The sequence below is a fragment of the Suricata suricatta genome, chromosome 1 (genome assembly GCF_006229205.1).
Source record: "Suricata suricatta isolate VVHF042 chromosome 1, meerkat_22Aug2017_6uvM2_HiC, whole genome shotgun sequence".
Classification (NCBI taxonomy): Eukaryota; Metazoa; Chordata; class Mammalia; order Carnivora; family Herpestidae; genus Suricata; species Suricata suricatta.
The window spans coordinates 5,821,947-5,834,604 of NC_043700.1; the positions used below are offsets into that span (position 1 = coordinate 5,821,947).

Genomic DNA, 12,658 nt, shown 5'->3' on the forward strand with positions numbered 1-12,658 from the left:
CTGTTTGATCCAACATTTCTGTTTAAAAGCAAACAAAGAAACAAAACTGCCGAATGAGTATCCCGGTGTAGGACTCTCTCTGAAGGTCTCTAGTTCCTGGAGGACGCTGCTCAGAGCCACCACGGAGCATTCAGCCCGCTCACCCTCCTGGCTGCAGGCACAGAACTGTGTGAAGTCGGGAGATGTCCAGACAGGACCGCCCGTGTGAAATGGAAGCCACGTCTTACTCATCTGCTCCACGGAGAGCCTCACACGTGCTGAGATGCCTTGTGACGAGGTTGTTTGAAGGGCCGTGACTGTGTTCCCAATTCAGTCCCCAGAGTCCATTTTCCCTGAAACAGCAGTATACTTAGGCCAAGATTCTCGATGAATCATTCAACCAGAAGGAGAAATGGGGATTTTTGAGAAAGAAAATACTTGTGGGCACTTGAATATGTATGAAAATAAACAGGAAAACAAAAACCAAATTCCCGGCACCAGGAAACACCATGTTACCTTTACCTGACATTGGAATGGAAGCATTTTCCAGTAATTTTCTTTTCCCCAGCACACCCAGAGAATAGAATTCCCATTTTACATGTCAAGAAACTAAGACGCAAAAGCCCCAAGTAACTTGGCTGGCTTCTTAAGTGAGGCTTTCCGGAGGGGCTGGGAGCCCCGGGACCTCAGCACATTCATCACTCGCCTGCGAATTTTTGTGCTGTAATCATTTCTTTTCATGCTCTTCATCCCTAGTTGGTGTTATCACTGAAGGCTGGTTTGGCCTTTCACTGAAGGCTGGTTTGGCCTTTCTCAGAAGACATATTTCCAGTCTCGGGCGCCCTTTTATTGTCGGGGCCACGTTCAAGTGATAAGACACACATTTTATGCTATTGTGGGAACATAGAGTAATGTGCTCAACAGTGTTGCCAAAGGGGGAAAAATTAGCCTCAGCATGATTTCCTTATAACTTATAAAAAGCATTTGATTTTAATGTCTCCCCATGTCAACGTTTTCAGGAAAAAGATCTCTGATAGCCTGTGGGCCTTTTGCCGGCCAGCAGAGATCATTGTTTCCCTGGACGGCTGACCACAGAGCGAGGCCCAGGAAAGTGCACGCTCTTGAACATGGCATTTTGTTAGACCAAGGCCACTCAGGAGGCTCAGCCCTTGGGGTGCGTGATTAGCCAGCTAACATCAGGGTTCTTCAAGTCCCTCGTAGTCCACATGTTTACTGCACAGGGAAGCAACCAGGCACGTGGAGGGGAGGCCATTTGCCGAGGATGGGAAGAGGAAGAAGAGGAAGGAAAGGCAGGTCTGTCCCCTCATACCGTGGCTTCCATGCCCAGGAGCTCCGCACCATGCAGAAGGTGACGGTCCACCTTTAAGGCACAGTCTCAGACCCTGAGTTGTTCTCAAATGGATGAAATCTAATAGGCTAGACATGAATAAGAGCTAAAGCTGATTTGTGACATTTTATAATTTCAACATCTTGCATGTTTAAGGTTTTAAGAAATACATGGCTTTTGTAAAATATATATATATAGCCTTTTTTTCTTTCCAATTAACGGCTAGCTGCTGGAACCATGCATGTTAGCCTTGGAAAGATATGGGAAGAGTGTGCTCAGAAAGTAGATTTCCCTTTAATTGGATTCATTGGTCAACTAGTGGTCCTAGATGGTTATCTTTGAAATTTCCTAACCTGTCTCACTTGGCTTCCCTTTGTTAAATTTATACTTCTGACCTCCAGTCACTGGATGTGAGCATTAACCATGATAGAAAAGTTCAAAAGCATTTTAAAGACAAGCAGACAATGTGGGAAATTGAAGACCCTTCTCTGCACCTTACTAGCCAAGACCATTTTTAAGCCTCACTTAGGAACAAAAAACAAAGTAGAACAGGACAATCAATTACATATTCGACCGGGAACAGGAAGTTGTGCGACCACGGCGACATTTTATATCCATAACCAGAAATGCGGCCATCCATGTGGGGAATCCAGTCGGCCACTTACATGCCAGTGCTGAGCATTTTGGTTCTGACAGGTTCACAAGACTGTCTTGTGTACAGATTCACGAGCCCTTTGCAAGTGCTGCCGTGTTAACTTCAGCCCTGCGTCTGGGCCAGTAGGGTAACAGCCATAAAAGAAACTTCAAAGCTCAGCCCCCTAATGGGATGTTGCCAGCAGTTTAAGCCATCTTTGCACATTGGCCTCGTATTTAACACTGGAGCATGCGGAACTTCCATTCCTGCACTGTTGCATGTTAGCCAATTAACACTGAGTGTCATAGAACCTAAAGTGATAGACCATTGTTTATGAGCTAACTGGTATCCCCCAAAACCCACTGTGTTGAAGTCCTAACCCTCGGGACCTTAGAACGGGACTATGCTTGGAGCCAGGGCCTCAAAAGAGGTACTGGAGGTTAGAGTAGAGCCCTGACCCAGCAGGACTGGTGTCCTTGGAAGCAGAGACGAGACCCCGGGATCCACAAGCCAAGGAGACAGGCCTCAGGAGAAACCAGACCTGCTGGCACCTTAATCTCGGACTTCTGGCCTCCAGAGCTGTGAGACAGTAGATTTCTGTTGCTTAAGCGGCCCAGGGTGTGGTATTTGGGTGCGGCCACCCCAGCAGATGAACACGGCTGGAAAAGAATTCTTAGATCTCGGTAGAAATCGGTTTCTTTTCTCGATGAAGAAACAGAGAGATCTGAATCTCTCCCTCAGAACCACCGGGTGAAGTGAGGATCCGGCGTTCCTAGTCACCGTCTTCCCAGAGTCTAACTTTGTGAAATGATCTTAACTCTACCGTTGGTAAACGGACTCCTCTTCGTCTGTGCAGAGGACAGCAGAGGACTCGAATTGTGCACCACAGACGCTAGCTGTGACCGAAGGGTCCAACGTCCAAGTAAAATAACAAGAGGCTGTTCCCAGTTTTCAGGAAGAGAAAAAAAATATTTGAATTAAATTACCTCATTTTTTTAAAATTCTATTCTCATTAAATTTTGATGCTTGAAGATGAATGAATACATAGCAACAAATACAAAAGAACGCAGGAGGAAATGATTAATTAAAATATATCAAAAGTAAGTTTTTTAAGAGATTAAAAAGAGTTCTTTGGGGAGAAAAATCAGTAGTTGAAATCCTAGCAGTATTGATAGAGAAAGGAAGAGAAAAGGGCCCAGAGAACAGTCCTAAGAACAAAACTGGTACTGCTGCTACAGATCCTGTGAGGATGTTTCCAAGTCACGAGAGCTTGCTGGATGAATGTATACCAAGGAATTGAAACAAGGTAAGATGGGGAATTTCTAGAGAAACATTACCAGAATTGACTCAAGAAATAGGAAATCTGAATCATTTCAACCGTTTAAAAGACGGAGTAAGGGGCACCTGAGTGGTTCAGTTGGTTGAATATCGAACGCTTGATTTCGGCTCAGGTCATGATCTCACGGTTCGTGAGATCTGGCCTCCTGCTTGTGTGCCCACTTTCTTGGAATAAGTAAAACATTATTATTTACTTTTCTAATTAAAAAAAAATCAAAAGTGTGCTTCTCACCACCCATCAAAAAAGACACCTGCACAGAGTGATGTCAGCAAAATGACAGACTAAGAAGATCCAAGCTCCCATCTTCCCTACAGAAACACCAAAACAAAATACCCCAAACAGAACCAACTCTGTCTGAACCAAGTCTGTAGGGATACTGGAAAACAACAAAAGGTTTACAGCAACCAGGCGAAAACCCAAACAAGCAAAGCTGTGTTCACAGCATTAGGGAAGTTTTATGGCTCCTTACTCCTGCCCCACAGTCTTGGTCTCCTTTCCTCAAAGGCAGACCCTCCTTGGTCCAGTCTGCCTGGGAGCCACCTGGAAGACGGACGTGCTCACTTTGTCTCCGTGACTTGGAACACATGCAGGAAAAAAGGCACTCACTGCTTTCAAATGCTACAAGGTAGGCAACAAATGTAAAAACAGGTTTAAAAAAACACTTCCATGCATAAAGGAACACAATCAACCACATGAAAAGGCAACCTGTGAAATGGGAAAATATTTGCAAAAATAGAGGTGCATATCTAAAAAATATGAAGAAATTCTACAGTTCAACAACAATGAAAAACTAATTGAAAAATGGTCCAAGGACTTCCTTGACTAGACATTGCTCCAGAGAAGATACCCAAATGGCCAAGAAGCACATGAAAAGATATTCCTCATCACTAATCAGACTGGGAAATGCGGATCAAAATCACAGTGAGGCACCCCTGGGCACCCAATACAGTGAGTACCATCAAAACCAAACCAAACAAAAAGTAAGCATTGTTGAGGATGTAGAGAAATTGGAACCATGTGCACGGTTGGTGGGAATGTAAAATGGTACAGCCACTGTGGGAGACAGTATGGTGATTCCTTAAAAATTAAATGAAACTACCATGTGATCTAGCAACTTCATTTCTGGCTGTATGTCCATATTATTCACAATAGCCATAATGTGTCCACTCAGGTGTCCATAATTGGATGAATGGATAAACAAAATGTGGTCTATACCTACCATAGAATATTATTCATCCATAAAAAGGAAGAATATTATGACACGTATGTCTGCTCTTACTCTTTCATTTCAACAGAGATCTAGGGTTCCTAATCAAAGGGATAAGGTGAGACACACAAAGGAAATACAAAGAAAACATAAGCATTTTGAAGGAAGAGACAAATCCTCTTATTTGCATAGGATACAGTTATCTACATAGAAAAATCTGGGTGAATCAAGAAACAATTACAACTGATTCAGCAACACTGATCTTTATAAAGTCCACTTAGTTAAATCCATAGCATTCTTAAGCCTGATAGTAAATAAATATAAAACATAATAGAAAAACTAGTGAATTCAAGGCTATACCTGTAGTAACATCATTTTACTCACGTATCTTGGGTGGGAAGCAAAAGTTGGAATACTAGGAATAAACTGTTAGACTATCTTGTCTATGACACAGCCCAAGTTCTTTGTTTACTCTTGGAAAGACAACATCCAGTATGTGAACATCTCCGGCCTAATATCAGAGCAGGATAAAATGTTGGGAACTGCTTCATTCTTTTAGACCAAGCTGTTTCCTTCAAATACACCACATGATGTCAAGTCGCTCACTCACTCATTTAATTTATGTTTCCTGAACACCAACCATGCACCAAACATACTCCAGGAACTACTAGAAGATGAGCTGACAAGCACATACAGGACTTATGTTCTATTTTTTAAATATTCCTTTATTTATTTTGAGAGAGGGAAAGAGACCATGAGCAGGCGAGGGGTAGAGAGAAAGGGAGAGAGAGAATCCCAAGCAGGCTCTCCTCTCAGCACAGAGCCCAGTGCAGGGCTAGACCTCACAACCATGAGATCATGACCTGAGCCAAAAACAAGAGTTGGGTGCTTAGCCAGCTGAGCCCCCCAGGCGCCCCAGGACTTCTATCCTTTTTTTTTTTAATGTTTTATTTATTTTTGATACAGAGAGAAACAGAGCATGAGAGGGGGAGGGGCAGAGAGAGAAGGAGACACAGACCCAGAGGCAGGCTCCAGGCTCTGAGCTAGCTGTCAGCACAGAGCCCAACGCGGGGCTCGAACACACAAACGTGAGATCTGACCTGCGGCCGAAGCCAGAGGCTTAACCGACTGAGCCACCCAGGCGCCCCCCAGGACTTCTATTCTAATTAAGACAATTTGTTTTTAAATCCTGTTGGTGATCAATCTATGCAGAAAACCAGGTATAAGTATTTGTAGCGAGAGTGAGGTTGGTTCCTGGCAGAAGGGCTGTATTTGAGCTGAGACCCCAATGATGAACGGAAGGGTGGGCTCCGTAGATCTAAAGGACTGGCCTTTCAGACCAAAGCAACAGCCAGGATCAGCGTAGACAAGGAGAAGAGGCATTAAGTCTAGAGTGTCTGATGGGAAATGACGCTGGAGAAGCAGCCAGAGCCTGGACCACTCAAGACCCTCATAGACCATGGTGAGATGTTTGGTTTTTGTTCTAGAAATCCCGCAAGAGGATTTTAAGTAGGATAATACATATCTTTAAATAGAAGCAGAGAGAGCAGTTTCAGGCTCTTGCAGTGGTTTGGGTGATAAATGATTGTGGTTACTTTTAGGATAATATCATTGAAGGTAGTAAGAAACTGCCAGATTTTAAATAAAAATTCTAGCACCAGTGGCCTTGCTGATAGATTGCACGTGACTTATTAGGAAAGAGGAGTCACAGATGACTTCGAGATTTGAATCTAAGCATCTGAGAGAACACTGAGGTGTCTTGAAATCAGGATCCTTGGAGAAGGACGGAAGGAATAGTGGTTTATTCAGCAAACAGAAGAGGAGCCTGCGAGACCACCGTCAGAAGAGGGGAGGACGTCTCGTTCATTGTGGTTCCAGAGAGAAGTGAGACCAACGGATGAAAATGACACGGTGGGCAGCTGCAGGCCCATTAGGAGAAAGGATTTTATGATCATTTGTAACCGGCGGGGGCCTACTGCTAAGGGAGCCTCCAGTGTCCGGACCGTGCCCTGAGTGTTCCCAGAGGCTGGGTGACCTGCAGTCACAGAGTCGGAGAGCTGGCTCCTTGATTGAATGGGTGGCCACGCAGCCACTCACGCGTCAGCTCTAGAACAGTCAGCTGGTTGTGGTAAACGAAGATAAAGCTCCCGACAGCATTCTGACGGTTCCAGCACTCTCTGTACACAGAACCGTTAGCCACATTTGGCTCTTGGCAATTGGAGTTTTAGATGAAGAAAGTGGCTTGCCCACCAGACTATAAAAACCAGCGAGCAGCACGTTCTTCACTCTCCTAATCATCGGACCACACAGAGGCAAGGCCAGTAAACTTTACCTTGTGCACGACGTGCACCAAGACCTGCTAAATAACCCTGTTAAAATAAAACACAACCTGTTTTCTTTCCAGTGCAAATTTAACGGGAGGGTCTCGTGTACATCTGTCACTCTCCGCTGGCCAGGACTGGCATTGCTCAAACATCTGTGCTATTGGTCACATTTGATGGGGTGTTAGAGGGCTATTCATATGACGTGACGCTGGAATGTTGGATGGGACCATCTTTAGATGACAAGTGAACTTGGGTAGAAGTCCTTTTTCACGTGTGTGTTTACATTTGGGAGCTTGGAGACAGGAGGGCTCCCCGGACGTGGCTTCCTGGCTGCCAGCCATCACTCCGCAGTCACGTGCTCTTCTGCTCTGAATCCCTGCTTTGCTTACCATACACTTAGGCGCAACACTGCACATGCCTCGGTACCATTTCTCGAAAGTTCATGGGTTAATTCCTCAGATAGGACCATCACAGAGCCCACCATCCCAGGCGTGAGGGGCCAGCCACAGACTTTTTGTGAGGTCCCCTTTAGGGTTCTATTTTAGCTAAATTTAAAACTTGCTCCTTCTCATGTCAACCTTTTTCTCCACCACAGTGAATGAATACATGAATGAGGGAATGAATGAATGGATGCATGCATGCATGGGTGTGTGGAGTGACACTCGGTCACATGGTCAAAGAATTGGAATAGAGCCATAGAGTCCCCAAATCTTACAACCCTTCCTTCTACTACAGTAAGGCTGGAAGAGTGTTTTTTAGACTTTTTAGAACATTCTTAAATAGAAATAAATGTGTATAAACCTATGTGTTTCTTGAGGATTCTTCTGTAAATGGAGGGTCACATATCGTTTCTTGAGTTTTTATTTGACTGTATTTAGGAAAGCTTCCATTTTCGCACACACAGCTACTTCCTTCTTTCTAACTGTTGGAGGAGGTGGAATTAATCCATGCACTCCTGATTTTTAGGTGTTTGGGGTGATTTCCACCGTTTCTATTCTACACTGTGTGTGTGTGTGTTCTAACTGGAACAGTTTGAATTCAATTTTAAGAGATTACTTTGAGCTGTAATTATCCCAGCCCAATCCCAGGCCTGTGTGTTGGTGTAGAGCAGATTTGTGGCGTGACATCACTGTGCCCCCGCTTACGTGTTCTTGTAAGTTTGGATGCCCACGGCTGTGCCAGGTCACGCTCCTACAGCATATGGACATCTGCGTTTCCCCCACATCCCCACCAGGACTGGACATTACCCATATTTTTAATTTCTGGTGACCTGATGCATTAAACAAATAGATGTCATTAGTTACTTTGTTGGTCCCTAAGTACTGAATTACTAGTGAGTATGGATAATTAGAGAAGGAGCTGTATTTCATGGGTTGCCTATCCTTATCAGTGGCCTATTTTTAAATTGGGCTATTTTTCCTTTTCCTGCTATCCTATGGAATATGTCTAGAATATGGACCCTCACTCTGTGGTCTAAGTGTAAAATTCTCTCCATCTGTCTCATTCTTAATTTTGTTTATTGTGTATTCTGTGTCACAGAGGTTTTAATATTTAGTTATTACTCTTCATGGTTTCAAATGCCTTATTCCCTGAGGTGCCTGAATTTGGGCCTCACTTTGGAAGGTCATCTCTACCTGCTGAGCTTTAGAACTCATCTCTTATTTCTATTAATACTTCCATTCTTTTTAAAATGCTTGCCGCTTTAGTTCATCTGTAACGTACTCACTGTGTGACGTGAAGGGGAGCTTCCCGTCTGCGTAGCGCCTCGTCCCTTCTGCGCTGATTTGGAATGCCCTGTGGCTCGTCGGTTCAATGCCAGTATACACGTGGCCGCGTTTCCAGACTTTCCCATTGGTCTATTTAGCTCTTCTGTGCTAGGTTACCTACTGTTTTACTACTCTGATTTTATCATGTGTTTTGATATCTAGCATGTCAGACTGTCTCTCATTCCTTTTTTTTTCTAAAATTGTCTTCCCTGTGTATTTTTTCTTTTATATAAATGTCAGAATAAGTGTGCCACTTTTTTAAAAGATGTATTTGGCCTTTTTGCATTATATTCCATTTTAGATTAATTTTAAAAATTGCTACCCTTTTTGTAATCTGTTCTAGCTTTGGAAAATGACATCCTGTCAGAAATCTAAGTATAAAAATTGAACTTACAGGGTTTTACAAGCTGGAAGAAACTATGACTGCTATGCTTTAAAACTGAGTAGAAGGAAAAGCTTTCTACCAATGATTCAAAGTCCAACTGCAGTAACAGATTTACATGATCTGAATGCATACACGAAATAAAAACTTTTGTGCATAAGGCAAGTCAAAAGGTGAATGACAGAAAATATGTACAACACATACCACGAATAAAGGTCTAATTCTAAAATACTATTCACTGTGTGTGGAGACCAGTGGTTTTGCTTAGTACTAATAACTGTGTAGCTCTGTCGGATATATTATTTTAGTGATCTATAATGTCTGTATCACCCCCGCTCACCAGCTCAGACCTCTTGTGTGGAGTGCGGTTGTACTGAGCAGGTGACCGCTACCTTCGGGACACAATCTGGAGCTACAGCTAAGATGTGCACTTTTCCTTCCAATTTCCCCGTATTCATAGAACAAAGCTATGTTTTGACTTTCCGTGCTATCATTCATCATCATGATGTCTTAAAGTTCTTCAGTATCATTTGTCTGTCCCTGTGGATAATAGGTGTAATCAGGAAGGTAACTGAAGAGGGACCTGGGTGGCCCAGTCAGCTAAGCATCTGACTTTGGGTCAGATCATGATCCCAGGGCCGTGGGATAGAGCTCCTTGTTGGGCTCCTAACTGACAATGGAGGCTGCTTGGGATTCCCTCCCTCCCTCCCTCCCTCTCTCAAAAAATGAAAATAAATTTTAAAAAGTAAGTTAACTATAATTTAGTTTGTAATTCAACCAGTGCTGCCGACCCATTTCATTCTTCAATCATTCTCCTAGAAGTTGGGCTGAGGGCAGTACAGTCCCCTGCTGGCCCATCCTCCCGCAGCCTACCCTGGACCAGGTGACTTTTTATGATTTTCATAAAATCATAGGCTTTCAAACTGACAGGACTAGTCCAGCTTCTTCAACTTGAACATGCAGACCTGAGTTATAGAAACTGTGCTTCCCTACTCCCTCTGTCCTCTGTATACTCAGCAGGTAGACAGGATGTAGATTGGTAGATACACAGCCTAGAAAGTGTCGGTGGGGCCGAAACTAAAACTCGTGTATTTATACACACATTGCCTTGTCCCAGAGAGCACTTTCCGTAGCGAAGGGAGGTTGGAGCCCTGGTCTCCCCCACCGTGGGCCAGCAAACCTGCCACTCATCTCACAGAACGTTCTTCCATGATGGGGACCCCTCTATACGCTGTGTCTCTAGGATGTGCACCTATTGAGCACTTAAAATGTGGCGTGACTGTTTAACTTAATTTTTTTTAATTTTATTTTCATTTTATTTTAAAGTTTATTTATTTTGAGGGGGGGTGGGCAAAGAGAGAATCCCAAGCAAGATCTGCACCATCAGTGCAGAGCCTGATGTGGGGCTCGAACTCATGAACTGTGAGACTGTGACCTGAGCCTAAACCAAGGGTTGGAGGCTTAACCGACTGAGCCACCCAGCTGCCCCTTTCTTTGGAATAGTCACATGTGCTATATGGACATGTGGACACATACAGTGCCGCTCTACACTGCCTAAGATTTTAAAATATGACTTTGCATATGTATAAGGTTGTTATTTTACCGCGTGGTTGGCCTTTATAAATGCTAACCTGCTTTTCTCTCTCCCTAGATTCCATCACTCAGCACCAGGTCTGTGCCTCTGAAAAGTACCTGCTGCTTCAGTGACGGAGCCCTCGGTCAGCACAGGCCACTGCCAGCAGCTCACAGAGTTTTCTTGGACATTCACATGAGCAAAACCTGAAGAGAGGGGAAGGACACGGAAACGATGCCTTTTGACACCATCACCTGTTTGCCTTGTGGTTTTTATATAAAGAAGCTCTTTTATGCAACTTCCTGTTGATTGGATGTGTTTTAAAGAAGCACTGGCCAGCCTACTGGGGCCTTTTCTGTATACTGCCAATCTTAGTGTTTTAATCATGATCATGATTGAAAGCTCACAGAACCTCGGTCATTAAAGCACCCGTAGTGTTAAATGGAGAGTGGGAATTGTTTCATTATGGAGATCAAACAACCCCCCAAGTTTCTTGGTTGACTCTAAGACTTTAAGGGATGTAGCGTACACTGGCTATGAAGGACGTAGTGAACGAACACAGGCTAGGAGCTTTGCAGTAATTAATGCCGCCAGAGGAGCCCCGCTTCTCCACCTTAGTGTGCGGGAGGGCGGCCCTGCCCACGGAGACCGCGTGCCCGCGGACCGGCCCCTCCCGCAGGGGAGAAGGGCCGCGGCCCAGCAAGGCTGAGGGCGCCACCAACACCCCGGACCCCGTCCCCGCCCTTCGTTGGCCGCTGCCCATCTCCGCTGTTACTCCCGCCTTAACAGTCTCCAGCCCTCCCCAAAGAGACTGCAACCACTTCTAGAATAAACCTTGCAGGAAGAAGACAGAAATGCACAGGGCAAGAATTTTAATTTTCATATAATATACGCACCAAATAACCCCCTCCTATTCCTCCTGCCCCAGCTACAGCCCCTCAGTACAACTCCCCTCCTTCCACGTTGTAGACCGTGTCGGGCAGTACCCGTGGGAGCACTGGGCCACCGGGAAGAGCGCTCGGGACCCCGAACTCATGGGGACACCGCCACAAACGGCGCCGTCGGCCGCCGACCACCCGTCCCCAGTGCCCAGTCCCGATCCCCGGTGCGGGCCTGCAGCGGCCAGCCGAGAGCCTCTTTCTAGAACGCAGCACTTTATGAGGGCACTGACCTGTGCCAGGACTTAGACTAGCCATCTCATAACGTGGTTCCTCACTTAATCCCGACTACCTTCAAAGTTAGCAATCCCTGACCTAAAACACACAGAGTTAAGAATATCTCAGAATTGTTTGGGTTTTTTTATATTTATTTTTAAGAGAGCAAGAGCAGGAGCAGGGGAGGGACAGAGAGAGGAGACACAGAATGTGAAGCAGCTCCAGGCTCTGAGCTGTCAGCACAGAGCTTGATGCGGGACTCAAGCCCATAAGCTGTGAGATCATGACCTGAGCCAAAGTCGGACACTTAACCGACTGAGCCACCCAGGCGCCCAAAGACTATCTCAAAATTCTATTTTTTTTTTAATTTTGAAAGGTAGGTGGTTCTCACCATTTCTATGTACGATTTTATGGCTGAATATACCAAGAGCAGGCAGCAAGAAAAAAGAATTAAGGCATGCCGATCGGAAATTTCAGGTCACAGGATCCTAAGTGTAGAAAATTGTAAGGATACTGTACAGAGCAAGTGTAGCAAGATAACAGCGTATGGAATTTACATAACTGAGTTGTCCATCTGCTACAATAAACCATCCACAGCTGGAATTGAGACTACATTCCTGACGCTGAGAACGGCTTCCTGAGAAGAAGGCGGAGGGGCCCGGGGACCTGAGATTGTCCCTCCCTGACACGGCTACACCGGCTACACCGGCACCAAAACTGTTAGAACACCTTGGAAACTGATCTGAGGATTAACACGAAGTCTGCGTAACTTGAGCCACAGAACTCATGCGGTGGGGGTGGGGGTGGCGAGATGAGTTGGGGGAGAGAGAAGCTAAGGAGGGAGGGAGCAGGAGAGAGAAGGGAGTGCAGTGAGTGGGTGCCACGAAGAGAAGCACTTCTCCAAGAGGCAGCTGGAGAGAAAGCATGAAAACACTCTCAGGGGACCGAATAG

The 12,658-nt window shown here is 45.1% G+C and overlaps 1 protein-coding gene across 3 annotated transcripts in view; it reads left to right on the plus strand.

Moving 5' to 3' along the window:
* Positions 1 to 10,994, plus strand: part of MCPH1 (microcephalin 1) — a 249,437-nt gene extending 238,443 nt beyond the window's left edge. For all 3 annotated transcript variants that reach the window (XM_029933720.1, XM_029933729.1, XM_029933739.1), the window contains one exon: positions 10,631 to 10,994. In XM_029933720.1, the coding sequence (XP_029789580.1) occupies positions 10,631 to 10,686 (56 nt within the window). In that variant the 3' untranslated portion in view covers positions 10,687 to 10,994. The remainder of the gene's footprint in view (positions 1 to 10,630) is intronic.
* The last annotated feature ends 1,664 nt before the right edge of the window (positions 10,995 to 12,658 follow it).